The 20,399-nt window shown below is 40.0% G+C and overlaps 1 protein-coding gene across 5 annotated transcripts in view; it reads right to left on the bottom strand.

Moving 5' to 3' along the window:
- Positions 1–20,399, bottom strand: part of MSRA (methionine sulfoxide reductase A) — a 354,068-nt gene that overhangs the window by 169,336 nt on the left and 164,333 nt on the right. For 4 of the 5 annotated variants that reach the window (XM_081076540.1, XM_081076541.1, XM_081076542.1 and 1 more), the window contains exon 3: positions 17,121–17,240. In XM_081076540.1, the coding sequence (XP_080932666.1) occupies positions 17,121–17,240 (120 nt within the window). Of the gene's footprint in view, positions 1–17,120; positions 17,289–20,399 lie in introns of all 5 variants that reach the window. The other variant, XM_081076544.1, reaches the window with a different exon arrangement.

Genomic DNA, 20,399 nt, shown 5'->3' with positions numbered 1-20,399 from the left:
TCATTTCCTTACTGAAGGTCATTTGTTTTACTCCCCACCAGTGCTTTCAGACCATGGGCACCATGGTTCTAAATGCCCAGGTATATTGTCATTGGGTCAACCTGATGCGTCCTTGGATTTCCTTACAAGCATTGTAGTCCCTGGGTATCCAATTTATGTGATGAATCATCCATCTGCTGCCCTAACTCCAGGCTACGTGACCAGCCCATCTGTGCTAGCTGACATTATGGCTGCCTTGCTTGCTTGCTTGTATGTATGTGCTGCTAGATTTGTGGGGTTTCTTTTCTCTCTCTCTCTCTCTCTCTCTCTCTCTCTCTCTCTCTCTCTCTCTCTCTCTCTCTCTTTCACACACACACACACACACACACACCAACCTCTTTGGAAACTGCCCCATCTCTGTTGCATTGATCTTAGGCTACCTGCAGCACTGGCCCAGGCATGGTGGTGTTAAATAGCTTTTGCTTGCTTGTCCTATGTGACTCTTCATCTAGAAGTGGACCTTTTATTCTGCTGCAACTGGTCCAAATTACAGGGTAAGCCTCATTCATCAGTGGCTCACCGACACACAGCCTCTGATTTCTTTGCCATTTATTCTGACAGATCGTGTAGTTCTGTGTCCCTCTTGTCTTAGCCGTGTATATTTCCAACCCAAATTTGGAAACAAACCTAAGTAACCAGGATATATTTTCCTTTCTGGAAATTCTGTATCTTACAGAATCTCAGGGAAACAAGTCAAAGCCCCACTGTGGGGTGTGTGTGTGTGTGTGTGTTGAGGTTATCGAAGGGCATAGCCCCAAAGCAGAACCACAAAGAACAGAATCATCCATCCACGAGGGCCTCCAGGTGGGGGTGAGGCAGACAGAGCGTAAAGAAACCAATGTCAGGAACACCACTGAGTAGAATAGAACTACAGATCCCGGGAAAAACCCAGGAGAGCAGCAGTCACAATAAAAAAAAAATATGGAAGATAAGATCCAGGAAAGATCCACATCTTGATTCTGATCTCAGCAGAGCCAGATCACTTTCCGTTAGTCCTATGTTCCCTATTAGAGTATATATTCCTGAAGTAAAATATTCAACATACCCTTTTCTTAATTTTCCCAAATGCCCAGGAGAACATTTTTCACCTAGTGGATACTCCATAGGCATATGAAGGGAAAGAGGGAGAGACAGTAATTTAGGAATCCCACTAAGTGGACAGAGAAGAGAGAAGCAGGTCGCTACAAGCTATAGAATGAGGCAGGTCCCTAATCACCTGGTTTCACCACGAACCATATCCTTTACCAGCTGCATGAGTATGAGCCATGTTCCTGACAATTTTTATAGGTTCCTTTCGCCAATTGGTGAATTAACACTTCTTGATGTTCTTAGATTTCACTTTACAGGTTCAATATTTAAAATATACTCCAGAGGCTATAAAGTTGTATTTATTTAGCTTCTGGAGTACTCCAGGAACTACCTGTGATAATTTGTGTTGCCTTGCTACATACAGCAAGATGCAGATGTTGATACAGGGATGATTTTAAAATTCATTCCTCATTACCAGTAAGTAGCCACAGAGCTTAGTTAGTCCATTTTCTTCAGGGCACTGAGAATTTCACTAGATTTGACAGTTTCAAAGGTTAACAGCTGAATGGCTATATTTGATTATTTTAAATTTCTTCAATAATCAATAGGTCCAATACTGAAAAATCTGAGGCAAAGTCTAGTTTTATATAAATCTCTACTCTTTAAACCATCAGAAGAGTTGTAGCCTGTGAGAAGGGAGAAGACTCTTTGGACCTTTTTCATGGTGTTTTTTCCATTCTTCTGCTAATCACGCAGGGCTCAATCCACAGGTTCCAGGGCCCTCCCAAAACCTTCAGGTTGGATCTGCAGGCTCTACCTCATTTGATACATGTGGATACCTGACAACTGTGACATATTCAATCAACATTGACTGGGCACCTACTGTGTGCAAGGCCCTGCTGTAGGTGTTACGGGAGGTGAAACGAAGGAGTCTCTGCCCTCCAGGTGAATACAGTCTAGTAGAAAAAGGGCCTGTGCGTAATAACAGGTTCTGTTTCCCAATTAGCCATGAAGTCTAGTTGAGTGCTTCCTTTTTCTTATTTGGGGAGACTGTTATATAGCTTCTGAACATACAGTTCTTTTCATTGTAACCGCTTATATTTCTAATTATCTTTCAGGAAAATCTAGTTAAAAACTCTAGACACAGACCTTCGAGAGGTCAGTTCTGGCTCTGCCATTACGGGTTATGTGGGTTTAGACAAATCAGATAATCTCCCTATGCCTCTATTTGCTCACCTTTAAAACAGGCATATTAGCACCTCCTTCATAGAGCTCCTATGAGAAATGAAAAAGTTGTTACACGTAAAGAATTTAGAATTATGCCTGGTACATGGTAGGCACTCAGCCATTATTTTTCTCTCTCCAATCTCATATTTCATGACCACCAAAACATGTAGGTGGTAATCTCATAATCTCACCTCCTACATCTAAATAAATGCTTATGCTCACCTGTCTGCTATATTGATCCGGCTAGAGAAATCAGTAACATCAAGAGTGTCTAGTCAAAATACGAAATAATAGAAAAAATATCTGTATAGCTATATCATCTATATCTATATCTATATTTATCTGCCTCTGGTTCCTTGCACAGAGGTCCTAAAATCCTTGTAATTTTCTAAGTGATAAGAACACTACGAGTATTTTTTCTTCTAGTATTTGGTCTTTCACTCTGGTTCTTAACAGAGAGCTCCTAAATCCTTTGGAATGTCCTAGGTAATAGGAGTGTCTTTGAGGTGACTCTTGGTGGGTTCCTGGACAGCTTCAGGATGGGGACTGGTCATCAGAAAGACCAAGTCATGAGTAGAAGCTTGGAACTTTCAGCCCCAACCCCCCTCCTCCAGGAAGGAGACAGAGGCTGGAGATTGGGTTGATGATCAATCATGCCTTTATAATGCAGCCTCCACAAAAATCCTCAAAGTACAGGGTTTGGAGAGCTTCCGGATCAGTGAACACATCTACATGCCAGAAGGGTGGCATACTCCAAACTCCACGGAAACAAAAGCTCTTGTGTTCGGAAACCTGTATATCTCACCCTGTATGTCTCTTCATCTGGCTACCCATTCATATCCTTTATTATAGCCTTTATAATAAATTAGTAAACATAAGTAAGTGCTAGATTGAGTTCTGTGATCCATTCTAGCAAATTACTGAACTCAAAAAGGGGGTCACAGGCACCCCAATTTATAGTTGGTCAGTCAAAAGTTCAGGTGACAACCTAAGACTTGAGACTGGCATCTGAAGTGGGGACAGTCTTGTGGGACCGAACCCTTCAACCTGTGGGATATTATGCTAACTCCACATAAACAGTGTCGGAACTGAACTGAATTGTAGTACACCCAGCTAGTGTCACGGAACTGCCTGGTGTGTGGAAAACCACATATCTGGTGTCAAAAGTGAAGTAGTGTTGAATAGAGTATTGACAGTAGGGGAGGGGCACAGGGGTGTTTTTTTCTTGTATACAGAAAAATAAAATGAGGTTCTAGGGAAGAGAGTGAATTTTAGGACCAAGGCAAGTCCATTTCTAAAGGAACTCTACTTTTCATCAAAGCCATGAGAAATTAGCCCAGAGATTGAGGTAAAATTGTACACATTTAACACCTATACACAAATGGTAGGTCATCAGGGTGAAGTAATTTAAAATACATGAAAAAAGCGCATAGACAGAACAGAACACATGGGCTGATGGAAAAATCTAAGCTGCCTGATGCATTGAGACCCAAGGTGTCTGAGATCAAATTTTACTGGCTTAAGGATAGTCCATATTTAATTACACTGTTTTGCTTGGAGCTGGAAGAGACCTGTTATCTTCCTTTCACCTCTAAGCTGCCCAAGGAACCTTCCAAGTTCCTCCTTCCATCTGTTCAGGCAGGTGCCTAGCCACGCCTGAGGGCAATGGCGTTCCCACCTCTCACAAACCCTAGTTTGTCTCTGAGTACTAACTGTTCCCCGGAACAAACCCTGGCCAAGAATACCACAGTTCATTATCCTTTTTAAAAGTAATTATTTTTTTTTTTATTCAGGCAACATTGGTTAACAACATTATATAAATTTCAGATGTATGACATTGTAATTTGATATCTATATACTCTATGGTGGGCTCACCACCAAAAGTCTAGTTTCCATCCATTATCACATATTTGGCTCCCTTGTGTCATTCACTCTCCCCCACCCCCTTCCCCTCTTCCTGTCTGATATAATTAAAATGTTCGGTAAAATATATTTTTTAATCCTTTAAAAATTCTTCTAAGCTAATATGAAAGAAAGAAACATGCAGAAGCCAAAAACAAGGTGAATGTAAGAACCCCAGAAGGGACACGAGCTTCGAAGGTCTGGAGGTTTCTTCTGAACCTACTTTGGTAGCTGCTTGGGCTGGGGAAGGAGGAGAGGAGATGAAGCCTAGGGTCCCCCAAAGTGAGGATATAATAGGAAACACCTCCATAGAGGGGGAACTCCAAAGAGCTACACCCTCAGCATATGACTAAACACAGAAAAGGCACCTGGGCCCTAAAAGGGAAGCATAGACATCTGCCTATATGAACACAGGTACTCTAAGGAGAGAAGAAAGCTACCATCCCCTACGATCTTATAACCACCAGCCACTCACACACAGGCATGCGGCCCAAATTCTTGTTACCTAGTGGTCCCCACACACAAAAAAAATTCAAGTAGAGAATTTAACTTAAAGTGCTTGTGGTAGATAAAGCCCCCAAGTTCCTGGCATTAGCTAATAGGAATCCTCTCTGGTGGGATGTCCCTTCAACCTAGGCCTCTGGATGTCCTCACCCAGAGTTCCTGCATTGATCCATCTGTTGTGTGGTTAAAAAACAGCTTCCTAGGTTTATAGAGGCTTTATTCATAACTGCTCAAACTTGGAAGCACCCAAGATGTCCTTCAGTGGGTGAATGGATAACTAAACTGTGGAACATCCAGACAATGGAATATTATTCAGTGCTAAAAAGAAACGAGCTGTCAAGCCATGAAAAGACATGGAGGAACCTTAAATGCATTGCTAAGTGAAAAAAGCGAGTCTGAAAAGGCTACCTACTGTATGATTCAATGACATCTGGAAAAGGCAAAACTATGAAGACAGTAAAAAGGTCAATGGTTGCCAGGGGATTGGGGGGGCAGGGATGTAAAAGTGGGGGGCACAGAGGATTTTTAGGGCAGTAAAGTACTCTGTATGATACCATAATGATGGATATATGTCATTATACATCTGTTCAAACTCAGAATGACAACACGAAGAGTGAACTCTCATGTAAACTATGGAATCTAGGTGATAATAATGTGTCAATGTGGATTTATCAACTGTAACAAATGTACCCCTCTAATGGGGGTGCAGATAATAGAAGAGGCTATGTGTGTAGAGGGGCAGGAAATACATGGGAAATCTCTGTACCGTCCCCTTAATTTTGCTGTGAACCTAAAACTGCTCTTAAAAATATATATATTAATTTTAAAGAATTGCTGAAGATCAGAAAAAGTAGCTTCTTCCCAATACCCATCCCCCACCCCTACCTCCGTATGTTGCTTCACCATTTTACAACCTGACTTTCAAAAGTGGACAGATGGTTTTCCCTGGAACATTTTCAAACTACAAATACAACCTACAAGCCTTAAACAAGGTGACAGATTTTTTTTTCTTGTGCACAAAGATATACAAGTTCAGTCACCTATACGATTTTTTTTGTCAACCGACCCTTCAGGAGCAGAGCACCTCGGCTGACAGGGGCATGGGTGTTCTAGTAGCTAACAGTTCCTTACCTTCCAGGACTGAGGAGGGGAGGGAGGGCTTTGAAATAAATACACTAAAGGAGTCAGAGCTGAAATTTAAAATGGAAGGAGCATACGCCAATTGGGAGAAACTGGATATTCCAGGCCCTTTTGCTACAAGACCTAGAACTCATACAAAAACGCCTATGCTTAGAGGTCCTAAGTACAGCGAGGTGCCTGGGTACATTTCTAAGAAAGCAGAGAACGAACAGTCCCCTTTCTCATGCCTTCTAGCACTTTTTCTCTGGGTGGCCTCCCAGACGACCATGGGGTTTTCCATAACTTCCAATGCCCAGCCATAGGGTTTCTCAAGGTGGAGGAGCTCTTCTCTTCACCATGTATTTCAGCCCAGAATCAAGTTGTCCCTGGTTTTCAACTGCTTTCTAGATTCGCTCCAACGAGGCACTTCCTTGGCCTGAAGAATGAGGACAGTGTAGGAAGAAGCCCCCTACCTCACCCCTTTTCTACTCAGAGTATCTTAGATACCATTTTTTATATAAGACTTCTGTGCAAAATTTTTATCTGAAGAAAAAGATTCTAATGCTTAATACAAGTTTCAAAAATCACTGGAACAGACAATATCTAACGTCCATCCATCCAACTGAAAAAAAAAAAAAAGAAAGAAATCCATGTTTCTACAGATCAAGTTAAATTCATCTAAATAGTTCCAGACAACCAGGTTTTTTAATAAACCATTCTCAAAATTCTACTTTATTCCTACAAGAACTTCACAAATTAATCTAATGTCTTTTAAAGTATCCCAAAATGCTCAAGAAAGGCATGTGAAAATTGTCTGAACCGTCCGAAATCCAAACGCTGTTTTCAAAATAAATACCATCAGAAGAGACGGCTCTTACCTCTAATGAGCGGGTGCCACACTGGGCAACTGACTTGCTGTTTCTGAGCACTTTGCATTACTGTAGGTGGGGGTCACAGTGCTGCTCTATTTCACAGGCCTGTGAAAGATCAGCCTGTGCAAATATTGTGTAGATACTATAAACCAGCAATTAACATACGCTACTACTGTAATACCTGCTGAGGGTATTGTTATAAACTTTTCTAAACCGAAGATGGCCACTATATACTAAGTCATCAGTTCTTAAGATGATGATAATAATACTTGTACTAGTGCTAGTACCAATAATAGTGGTACTGGGATAGAAAAGCAACATATCCTTGACTGCAGGAAAGAAGGAGAAAAGGAAGAGAGAGGAAATGACCACAAAAAAAAAAAAGGAAGGAGACAACTACAAATAAGTGTTCCGACACACAATGTGATATATAGATGATGGATTATAGAATTGTACACAATGGTTAGTAACTTTACTAACCATTGTCACCCCAATAACCTTTAATTAAAAGAAAAATAGCATTCCGATCCCGTTGTGAGCAAGCAGTCCTCCTCAGAAAGCTTCTGCCACATAGATACTCCATGAGCTTTCATTTGTAAAAACTGGAGACACGGAGGTCAGTTCTGTCCTTCCGTGTTGCCTGATGGAGCCCTCAATTCCATGCATCAGAGGCCAGGATTTATTAAGCAAAGCCGAGCCCACACGTGAGGGACTCTGGTTTGTAACTGACTCACATGCTGGAGAGGCCCAGGCAAACAGAGAGGCTGGCCGAGTCGACAGCAGTGACCCCTTCTAAGCTGCTCCATTCCTTCGGGGTGATTCACTCAGAGGATGGGCCACGGTGTTTTCCTATGAATCCCTCTGCTATGATTTTAACTTGGCAGATGGGGCAGTAATTGACCCAGATATTTATTTTTAATGTAACTTAGGGACAAAAAACCTCATTCTAAGGCTCTGAAAATTGTCAGTCATTATGAAGTAATTAAGACCCAGAGTATCACATAAAATTCTTCGAGACGCTCAACCCCCTATAAGGTTATTTTCTTGTAGTTCATGATAGCTTCATTATATGTGATTTGGGAGAAAAAAGAAATCAGTGTAGGCACATTCATCAATTGTTTTTGCAATTATGTTTTAAGAACTGCTTGCCATAGCAAATTCTTCTTAATCTCCCTTCTAAATCTTTGAGAATATAATCCTGAAACAATGAAAAAAATAACCAATTTCTAGTGCTAAATGAGTATAAACAATGTTTTTATTATCGTTCCTGTTCATTTATTTTCCATTTAAATGGCCGATTAGAATTTTACCATCAAATGTGCTGAAATATTGACACATTTAACTACTTCCAATCTGTTGGTCTGTTGACTTTTGATCACCATACCTGTGCCCAGCAGTGATTAAAGCTGCTCAAGGAGAGAGGTGAATTGAACAGCCAAACAAGGTACAGAATATGAAAATATTAAGGTCAAATGATGAATACAATAAACATGTGAGTCTTCAGGGAATCCATAAACCATCAAAGTTCATTCACCACAATCACATACTTAAATGACAGAAAAGAGGCCCCACCATAACCAGAGGCTTGAGCCAATGGACCCTACAAGGAAGGAAAGGCATGGACGCTTCCTTTACCATCTGAAGATGGAGTTTTGTGTTGCCTGGTGTTTTGCTGCTTGCCAGCTTTCTGTGCTGTGAAGCTACTAATATATAAAATCCTCATGCTCTGTGATGTCTAATGCTGGATTGAAATACCTGGGCAAACTCGAAATATCTCTAGCAAAGTATGCTCGTATCTATTTCGTTTCAACTTGGGGAACGTTGAACAACCCTTTATCATGGTAGGTTCATCCTTCTGCGAGCACGAGAGACCACGTGGTTCTGTCAAAACGCTACGTACAGTCACTCTAATTTTGGAATCCAGGGGTGAAGGACACACGTGATGACAAAAAGTTGCTCTGAGTTCAGGAACACAGAATGAATGCATACTTCACTTCTCACAATGTCGTCTCCCTTACAGATTGAAAACTGGAAAACAGATGTGAGTGAGATGATTATTGAGGTCTCCAGACCATGCTCAGTGGATAAATCAATTAGCAGACTGTTTGTCCTGACTCTGCAGGCCCTTGGGGTCCACAGCCCAGGCTGGAAGTCAGATCTGCAGAAGCTTTGAGAGAAAGTGAGGCAACGACATTCTTGTTTAATGATTTTCCTTTCTCATTCCTAGGTTTGGGGGAAATAAGAGATGCCAAAACATTGGTTAACAAGAGGGGCTCCTTGCAGACTCAACTGTCACACTCAGCTCTGCTCCTGGCTATATCATACAGCACTTAGAGCGTCTAGCAGACAGAACAACTGTTTATTAGAAAACCCAACTACTCAATTTTTGGAAAAGAAAAAAAAACAGAAAAGAAAAAAAAACTGAAATGATAACCAAGACCTAGTTGACAAAAATATTGATGTCTTGAATTTTTAACATTTCAAACTCAAAAGGCACTGTCACCCTGAATCCTGGATCCCGAACCTCACTTAAAAAAGCTTAATGGACACAGATTGTCCATTTAGGCTTCTAGCAACAGTGTGATATAGGAAGACAAATTTTCAACCCTTCTTCTCAAATGTATCTCCCCAATCACTTTTGTCAGCTCAGTTTCCTCATCTGACAAAATAGTCGCAGTGGTTTTCAACATTTTAAAGAACTTTCTTAAATGAAATATTAGTCAAGACTACAATATATAACTAAAAGGGTGAATGAGTTCTCCAAGCAGCTTAAATCTTTGCTATTTCGTTAAAGCATTTCATTATTCACGGATCCCTGAAGCACCTTCCTGGAGTCTGAGGGTTCTCTGGTGGCCCACATTGAAAGCCACTGGATTACAAGATGGCTAAGTCCCTTCCAGGTGTGAAATTGCCTTCATCGCCACCTCCAGCCCCATGGCCTGTGCCCCAGGACTCCTGATGTCAGTTCTTCAGAGGGTGCCTCTTGTCAAGAAGTCAAGCTTGTCTCTTCTGGTGATTGAGTCTTAGAAAGTAAAAGCTACAGTTTTCTCATGACCTATATTTTGTCCTTTAAGGCGATGGGTCCATTCACTGAACTAATCTGTCTTGAACAGCTATGTGGATTTGTTGGATGGAAGAGTTACATTTGGTCCTAGAAGTTATAACTATGAGTCACAGGATCCCTGATCTCAGGGCTTGTTTTCTGCCTGGTGGCTTGAGAGAGAGAAGCATTTCCATCCTGCTACAGGTTCAAGGTCAATTTTACGTCTAACATCAGAGAAGCAAAAAACAATCAAAGTGCTTAGAGCAAGAACGGAACACCAGAATTCTTGTATTTTCAGGGATACGTCAATAACTTAGTAATTTACCTTGACTGACACTGAAATGAGTACAATAAGACTTACCATGCACTAAAAAGAGATTTAATGTAGTCTGCAAGGAATTTAGTTAAGAGTTTTACATAGGTTGGTAAAATCTGCTAATAACAACTCATCACTACTTCAAAGAAAAATGGGATCATTAAGCTCATGTAAGATACAGACAGGTACATCCACCCAAACACTTCAGAACAAGTCAAACTAAAAAAGTATACTGAGTTGCTCTATGTTAGTGGGGAAATTATTCAATGCTTTGTTAGAGCTCTTAAGCATCAAGGAAATGAGGATATGCATTTGGAGAGGCATGTGGATATGACCTGCTAAGAACACAGCAGAGGAAAAGAAGAAAATGGCTTCCTTTGTAATGCACTGTTTACAATTTGTGAGCTGACCCCAGTCCCCTGCCAAGCGATGTTGCTTAACCCATCATTTTTATCTTCAACATGCCCAAGAGCTAGAGTGGTCGAAAATGTGTATCCTCCACTTCCAATTGGAAATAATTTTATTTTCAAATAAGAACTTCACCACAATTCGATTGCCTTCATTAAGCGGCACGACCCCCATTTTGCAAGAGAGGAAACTGAGTCCAAGAAGTAAAACGACCTGGGCACTGACACCACTAGAAGGTGACATGAGGATTCCCACGCACCTCCTCCCAGACCAGGCTCCTGCTCAGGACTCTGTTGAACATGTCGCCTGAAAAATCCCCTGGAGTATTCTGTTGATAAAGAATCTGGGCCTCAGATTTTCTGTGGTGATTGTGTAAATCTCACTTACGAGAAAAAAGTTATACAGTCCCTTTCATGCTTCTAGTTTTGGTGCCTCTTGGCTGGGCAGATTTCTAGTAGCTTTTGAATAGACTACTAAACATGGAATTGTTCTGAACATCTGTAAGCAAAATACGCAAAATATCGCCCAGTGAATGAACATCCTGGGTTTTCTTGCCAGAAGTGGGGTTATTTGTGTATTAGGCTAATGCACTGAAATTAACCCAGAATGCTTATCCATTGCAGAATGTCTTTTCATATTTTCATCTGTATAGTCATTATTATAAAATGTAAGAATAATTCTCTATCAGGGTATTCAGGAATGTGAATAGCTCAATTACTTCTAAAATCAATGTAGTAAAGCAACAGCATGCCAGTTAATCAGTTGGTTTGCATAACAAATGTTTGAGAAGGAGGGAGGGAGAGAGAGAGAAGAGAGAAGAGAAAGCCAGGGTCTGCACAACTCTTTAAAACAAACATGAAAGCTCAAGCTCTTATTTGACTATAGAGAAATAATTCTGGAAGACAGGTACTAGCATTATTCAACTTGGTATTATAACCTGCCCCTAATTCCTACTACAATGTATGTGGTACATTCTCAATAAATGGTGGACTTAATTCATTCAAGAAAATCTAAATGCAATCTAGGCTCCTCGTGGCTATTCCATTCCAGGTTTCTTTGGGTTCTCCTGTGCCACGCAGACACTGAGCTTTCAGAGAACACCAAATGAATGAATGAATCCTCGGAAATCATTTTAGGAGCAGAATGGTGGCCATTAAGACTTAAAATTATTTCTCAGCATATCTCTTAGAGACAGACCTGAACCACAAAAAAGAGCAGCCAAACAGCAGCTGTGAATGATACCACTAGCCTTCAAGCTGAGACTGGCCTCCTCGTGCAGGAGTTGGCAGCTCTCTGAGAGCTCAGAATTCAGGTCTGAAACATCTAGGAGAGGTAACTTTCTCAGCCTGTGAGTTCTGGGTATGGTGCTAAGTGATGAACCCAAGGAAGAGAAGTTTAAATGCCTGTTAGAGAAGGATGGTCATTTTGAAAACAGGTTTACATAAAATGATGACACATGTGAGGGGTGAGGTGTCTCCAGCGAAAGCCGAGGAGGCAGTCACAACCTTTAGAAAATCGCAGTGATCTGACTTCTGACTCTGAGCTTTGAGGTCTAAAACTCCGCTCTCTTCATTTAATTCAACCCAAGGTTAATCCAATATGGAGAGAATGACCTGTGTAGACTAAATTCATAATAGACTGAGATACACAGCTCAGGATGGCATTTAATTGAATCTGAAATGAGAATTGGAACTGTCTGGCTAACTGACCTGGTCTCTTTATTGTCTTTCTGCAAATAACAACCACAGGAGGGCAAAGGAAAGATGAGAAGTTTCTATAGAGTGTGAATCAGAAAAAGAGGAGTTAGTGATAGAACTGAAAAGCATCATGGTGTCAGGCTCTGGGAATCTGTCCAGCAGCCAAAGTTTACAGAGTAACCCATAGGGTGCCAGCAGGACTTCCCCTTTCCCAGGCTGGCCTGGCTGACCAGCCTCCCTCCCGAGATCCTCTTTTTTTCCTTTTACATATGTCAGGGCATTCCATCAGCTTACTCTGAGGTCCTACAGACCTAGAAGCCAAACTCTCTTCTAAGTGACTGCATTATGGGCTTATTTTATACTTTCATTCCCAAAGGGCAACTTGATTGCAAATTCTTGAGGGATGACTGTCCCCTTATATCTACATATATCAGGCAGATGAGCCAGCATGGAAAGGACCCATTGGTGAGCCTTTAATGAATGTTCTGCTTACATGTCAGAGTCAGCTCTATCCATGTGTCACCACGGGGCTCACCTCCTCCCTTGTCTGTTGGAAGACGGATAGCTTTTCTATGTTCCTAATTGCAACACCAGCTCAGGTTTGAGAATAACAGGGCCATCAACAGCCACCCAGAAATACCACTCAGACATTAATATGCACCTCGCCTTTACACTGGTTCACTCATTCATCCCAAAGCTGTGCACACGCACGAGCAAGCGGGCGTGACAAACTACAGCTAACAGTTCTGGTTCCATGCTTCTGCAAACTGACCTGTGTGTCAAGACAATGCTTGCGGAAGCTCTGACATTCGTCATCATGTAATAGGTTAGCAGTGGGAATGTGGGGAGTGGCAAAGCAGGTCCTACGGCTTTTGAGAACCCCCTCCTGAGTGCTACCCCTGTATGTCAGGCACCAGCCCCAAGAAACCAAATGGTAATGTAGACTCACGTGTATTGCTATATGAGAGGAGAAATTTGCCAAGCAGCTCAGGTCCTTAGGCTTCTTTTCTTGAATGAATGAATGAATGAATGAATGAATGCAGACATACATACATACATACATACATACATACATACATACATACCTTTACAAAAGACTCCTGTGTTGTGACCAAAGTTTTACAAAGTTAATTACAAATGCAAGAATGAGTAATTTTGAGATTAATGCAAATACTGAAGCATAGACTGATATTTCTCTCGCATGAAACCTCAGCGATTATTAAGTATCCTAATGGAGACTTGGTTTTTCTTCCATAAAAGTCAGACCCCTCCAGGGCTGACTTGTTCAACAAGGCTTTGAGCACCCAAGGTTTCAGTGTAACTTGCTTTCGGTCTCCCTCATTCTTTCCTCTGTCAAAAATCTTTAATTAGCTGGTTACCATAATTACTCTAGCTAGGGACCTTGTTTATTCTCCCTTCCCTGCTATTCCCAGGGATCTAAACGCTCTACCACTTCCGAGCCAGAGGGACCTTTCTATCACAGCTTCTCTCTGCCTTTTTGTTTTTCCCTTTCATGATCAGAACAACAACACAAAAGCCTAGGGAAAGAAATCATCTCTCCTTCTGTGTCTGGGTAAGACTCTATATAACTATCTATTCCCAATCAGGAACAAGTTTCCATGACAACCATGCTTCCTGATGGCACCTCTAACTTAGCAGGCAGTGTTCACATCATAGACGGTTCTTTACCAAGCTCCGTGGTTTCTGTACTTCACTATGGCTAGAGGCCGCTAACACACCAGCTGTTTGCGTGACCTGTATCTTAAAAGGGGTTTGTCTTTTTCCCTTCTACACATCAGAAAGACAAAACAATGCTTGGAATGTTCTTCACAGTAGTTATTAAAAAGCACATCAATATATTAAAAAGTATAGGCATGAGGGATAGACCAGAAAGAGAAGATGTGAATAGGTGACTGGAGAATCACTGGGACATGATGACAATTGGGAGACTTATACCACGGTCAATAGCATAAACTTTGAGCTAAGAGCTAACAAGGTTGGGATTCCTGCTACATAGACCTTGGGTAAGTTTTCCTCTGAGCTGCAACACTCCCTCTATAAAAGACAGACACTGAGACACCTCCTGGAACTGTTTGGAAGATTACATGGTGAAAAACGAAGATGCAAAAAGTGCTTATTACAGTGTCTGGCACATAGTAGGAGTTCAACAAAGGGGCATTATCATTTCATCATTGTGAGGATGAAGAGTTGGACTGGAACGAGTCTGAGCAAACAAGCAATCACAATATTCTAATGGATTATTAACATATTTTGCTGGGGAATAATAGTATAAGCAGTAGATATTTGAAGATTTTCTTAGCAACCTTTTCTCTTAAACTATTAAATCAAGTCTGCAATTACAGGAAGGCATCTATTTATTTCCATTCCTGAGACTTAAGAGGATACACCTGGGCAATCTCCAGGGTTCATCTAAATCTTTCTATTTATAGCTCTGCATAAGCATTTGTTTAATTCTGAAACTGAAGCAAACTAAAAAAATGGATTAACTATTAAAGTATTTATTCAATATTCCCCACATTCTTAATACTAATCAAAACATTGCAATTCTCTAGAGGCAAGAAAAACAAGAACATGTATTATATTTTTATAAAATTTTCATTGCTGCACAGCTCAAATTTCATTTCAAAATAAGAATTCATATCGCAGAAAACATTCAACGTGCTCATTATTGAACAAACTTCCATATTCCAACTCCTCCCCCACCTTCATTCCACAGTGCCCTCAGCTGAGAGGGCCCTCACAAGTAAAACTAATTCAAAACTTATTTTACAAGGTAAAACTGTTTTTGCATTTTTAAAATCCCTTTTCTGTCAATATGGTGGACTATATACCTAGATAAACCCTCCCTATTAAGAACTCTTATGATAGTGAATAAAATATTCTTTCAAAATGTGTTTTATAGTATGGACATTCCTCAGGATATTAAAAATAGAATTATCCCATGACCCAGCAATCCCTCTTCTGGGTCTCTCTCCAAATGAAATGAAATCAGTACCTCAAAGTGATATCTGCATTCCCATATTCACTGCAGCATTATTCAAAATAGCTACACTTGATCTTAGCCAAAAGGCCGAGAAGCGATCACAATAGCTAATAGCCAAGAATTAGAAACAACCTAAGTGTCCATCAACAGATGAATAAAGAAATTGTGGTATGTATACAATGGAATATTATTCAGTCTTTAAAAATTAAGGAAATCCTCCACTTGCAACAACATGGATGAACCTGGAGATCATTAATGCTAAGTGAAATAAGGCAGACACAGAAAAAAATATATATATTGCATGTGAGATACTTATAAGTGAAATCTTAAAAAGTCCAGCTCAGAAACAGAAAGTAGAATGGTGGTTACCAGGGGAAAGAGTCGGGGGAATTGGGGACATGTTGGTCAAAGGATACAAACCTTCAGTTATGTAGGATAAATTAGTTCTGGAGATCTAATGTACACCATTCTGACAACAGTTAATAATACCATATTACATATATTTGAAATTTGCTAAGAGGGTCGATGGCAGGCGCTCTCACCACAAAAAAAAACAGTATGTGATGAGATGGATATATTAATTAGCTTGACATATCATGCTGTATACGTTAAATATATACAATTTTTATTTTAAAAATTAAAAAAAAAATTAAGAAAAAAATGTATTTTAAATGCTACCTGAGCTGGCAGAGAAGAAAAGGAAATCCTTGAAGGCCAGAAACAAAAAAATCCAGAGATGGGATCTGGTTTTTGAGCTAGCATTTGCCGTGGGGACATCAGCCTATCCTAGCCACCAATAATTTTTAAAGACTGAATAATATGTTTTCTATAAAAGGCCAGATCATAAATATTTTAGATTGTTAGGGCATATAGAGTCTTGCATCTACCATTGTGGTATGAAAGCATTCATAGATAATATATAAATAAATGAGTGTGACCATATTTCAATAAAATTTTACTTATATAAACAGGCAGCAGGCAGGATTTAGCCTGAAGGCCATAGTTTGCCAATCCCTTCATGATAGCCTGGCTTTTAAGATTTTTAACCTCAGGAAAACATGTCTGGTATATGACATGCCTGTCTCATGTGCTAGGCTTTTGCAGTAATGGCCCCAATTTCTTCACACCTCCCTGTACACATGCCTCTGGGAAGTTCCTCCTGTATTGACTCTGGGTTAGACCACGTGACTTGTTTTGGCCATGGGACAACAGTAAATGTGACAGCAAAAAGACTTGAAAAGTGTTAGCAGAACAGGGCTTGTCCTCTCTTGCTGCTCTGGGGATCTCTGCACCCAGCCAGGGTGCCCAGGCCAGCCTGCTGAAGACACATGGTACATCATTCCCATTGTCACAGCCAACAGCAAACATTGAACAATAGCTACCAGTTGCCAGATATATGAGTGAAGCCATCCAGAAACAACTAGCCCATAGCCAACCCACTAGTTGACTGAAGTCACTTGAGTGAGTCTAGATGACACCAGCAGAAGAACCGCCAAGCTGAGCACAGCCTAAATTGCTCACTCACAGAATCATAAGCTAATAAATGATTGTTTTAGTGATTAAGTTTTGGGGTGATTATTCTGCAGAAAAAGCTAAATGATACATTCCATAGGATGTTTGTTATCTTCTAAAAATATTAAGAGGCCAACAAGTCTATTTACAGAAATGGGAAAGAGAAGACAGAGAAAACACAAAAACATTAGTATGTCCATTTTAAAGATCCTATTCACCTGCCAGCCGAGGCAAGTGCTTCCTTGTTTTTGTTTTGTTTTTTTACTATTAAATCAGTGTCTGTTTGTTTGTGTGTTTGTTTGTTTTAAGGAGGGTGCAGCTCACAGTGGCCCACGCGGAGATCAAACTGGCAACCTTGGTGTTATTAGAACAATGCTCTAACCCACTGAGCTAACCGGCCACCCCTCCTTGCTCCTCCTTGTAATATGATAAAACAAATTCCTCCTACCTGAGCAGACTTCTTTGTAAGTAGGATTAGAAGTGTGGCCTCCTGCAAAACCAACTTGAGTTGAATATACTCCTTTCAGGGTCCAGAATTTCCTCTCAGCTCCCCAAAAACAGCCCATTCCTAAGAAAAACATAAGATACTGATTAGTCCTTTTGCATATTAGAAACTCTGTTACACTAGAAAAGAGATGTTGTTCCTGTCATTTAGTAATCAAACATGACTAAGATTTTATCTTTTAATGAAGAATTTCTAATATTTAAAAATAATTTTATTTAAGATTATTTGCATATAGTGTCTGCTTTACAAAACGTAGAAAGCCTCCCATTTTATTTATTCATTTTAATTAAAATTTACTAGGGTGACAATGGATAGTAAAATTTCATAGGTCTCAAGTGTACAATTCTGTAACACATCATCTATATATCACATGGTGTATTCACCACCTAGAGTCAGTTCTTCCATCACCATACATTTGACTCCTTTACCCTCATCTATTGTCCCTCCTCCCCCGTCCCCTCTGGTAACCACTAAACTGTTGTCTGTGTCTATGAGTTTGTGTTTCTTCATTTCCTTGTCTTGTTCCTTTGTTGGAAAGCCTCCCATTTTTAATGGAGTTAGTAAAGCTACACTTTTCCAAATAACATAGTAAAAGGGTAACTGTATTTGATGATGACCACACTCAATTCATTATGGACTCATCAAACGTAACAACTTGCATTAATAGTAGAAAAAAAATAAAAGCGGTAACACTATAGAAAGGTAACACTAGATTACTGATTTAAATGGGAAAACTTCCCAAATCAACACAGATTGACACAGTATTCGATTAACAATTTCACATACGTGTCCTGTTTTTTTTAATTAAATCATTCTAAACTTTCATGTGATAAATCACTGTTCCCCAAAAAGAACATTTTCTGAGTTCTGTTACTGAATATAACAAATGAGGAAAGAGAGAGAAAGACAAAGGCAGGGAAAAAGGGAACAACAAACAAAGAAACTCACAAAAATAGCATTCCATTCAATTAGCAAACATGGTGCTCATAGCAGTAGTTACTGGATTCCTATCATAAAAATTAAGACCCCTCTCCCAAGAATGCATGTACATCCACACATCAAAATTGGTGACTTACATTTCCCTGAGCTCAAAATAAGGAACCCTCATTTTCTACCATGAATTTCTGAACTGTCCACAAGTACTACTTGTGGCCAATTTCTAGATGTAAACAAGTTCAGTGTCTCACTCAAGTTTTAGATGGCATTAGTAAGTCATATATAACTAAGACGTTGGGTAGAACAACAGTTGGCAAATTAATGTATGCCTCCTACTTCAACAATCACTATATTTGCTAGATTTGATGCCACAGCTGAAAGAAAAATTAGCTTACTGAAATTCTTGACACTGATTAATATTCTACCTTAAAAATTCAGAGCAGCAATAACCAAAAACCAATGTGCATAATGTTACATATCACACAAAAATATATTTTCTCATATGTGAGGGGAAATATACCAACCAAAAATAGGTTAACAGTTAAAAAAATATAATAGAGCCAAATGATGAAATTTGATGCAGTTAAAAAATCACTGTTGTGATAATAACGCAACATGGAAATATGTATGAGTATATCATTATTACCTAAAGCTAAATTTACAAAGAGAAAATAATTATGTGCATGTTTTTATTACAACTGTGAAAAAATATTCAGACGAAAGTGGACTAGAAGGAAATACACAGTTATAACCATGATTGTATTACCATGGTGAGAATATAGAATTTTCAAGCTTTTCTGTAATAGATTCATATTACTTTACAAATTAAAAATGTATACATTGTTTAAAGGAAAGCAAAGAATTCAAAGACAAACATAAGCATATGCATTATTTTAGTCACACACTGCCAGGTACCATTTTTTCCTGTTTGCCAGGGAATTGTTAGCTGCCAGTGAATGTAACTATTTACTGAGTACTTATAAAAACTGAGTATCCTCAAGTCTCTGGAACAAGGACTCACTATTAATTTTACTTCATTGCATTCCTGGAAGGAGGGAATTACATTAGTCAGGATTCTCCAGAGAAACAGAACCAATAGGACATATAGCGACATATACAGAGCGAGGTTTATTATGAGGAATTGGCTTCCACAGTCATGGAGGTTGAGAAGTCCCATGATGTACAAACTGCCAGCTGGAGCCCTAGGAAGCTGGTACTGTAATTCCAGTCCACACCCAAAGGCCGATAACCAGGAGCACCAATGTTCAAGGGCAGGAGAAGATGGAAGTCCCAGCTCAAAGAGAGACAATGAATTCACCCTCCTGCTGCCATTTTATTCTACCCAGGCCCTCAATGGATTGAACAATGCCCACCCATGTTGGTGAGGGAGGTCTTCTTTACGCAGTCTAACAATTTAAATGCTCATCTCTTTCAGAAACATCCTCAAAGACCATCCGAAAATGATGTTTTACCAGCTATCTGAGCACCCCTTAGCCAGCTCAAGATGACACATAAAATCAACCATCACAGGAATAATAACAGAAAGCTCTGGAGAAAGATAGGCAAAAAGTGAACTGGGCAGCATTACTACACATAAAAGGTCACAAATGCACCCAGGAGTTGTGCAGTTCGCCAAGCTGAAGGCACTCTAGTCCCAGAAGTTCAGAGGACAGTGGGGTTCGTTGAATAAAATTTCTATTTCATACAATGACTACCAGCGATGGTACCAGGAGAACTGTAAGCCTTCAGTATTCTATGCACAGGGTACATGATGGGCTATTTTGGCAGCCAGCCTATCCTGACCATTGTCTACAGTTCCACACAGACGGCCCCAGACTATACCCTCTGTATTTTCACTATTATCCTCATGGTGTAGGTTTATAAAATTGAAATGGTATTTGCCAAACCAAACAAAATACTTGCTGCAAGTAGAGAGATATTTAATCCCCTTTTGATGTTTAACAGGAATCAAGAAAAGACCCCTGCTAGAGGAAGGAAGACCTCCAATGTCCCCAGGGTGGCCCAAGTGTGGCAGAAATAATAACCTCCAGGACCTGGTGTATAACCAATGTCAAAATTCCTGGAGAGGAATTTAACTTAGATAAGGGGTTGTTGTGAGAATAAACTCCTCCTTGAAGCAATCAAACGTTTTATCTAGTGCCTTCCAGTATAGCCTAAGCATTCTATTATTTGGTTGAGTGTGTGTGTGTGTGAGTGTGTGTGTGTGTGTGTGTGTGTGTGTGTTGTGTGTGTGTTTAAACAAAGAAAACAGGATTATTTATGGCG

Source organism: Rhinolophus hipposideros, assembly GCF_964194185.1.
Source record: "Rhinolophus hipposideros genome assembly, chromosome: 16".
NCBI classification, from domain to species: Eukaryota; Metazoa; Chordata; class Mammalia; order Chiroptera; family Rhinolophidae; genus Rhinolophus; species Rhinolophus hipposideros.
The sequence above is the reverse complement of the archived record's forward strand: the minus strand, read 5'-3'. Positions and strand labels throughout refer to the sequence as shown.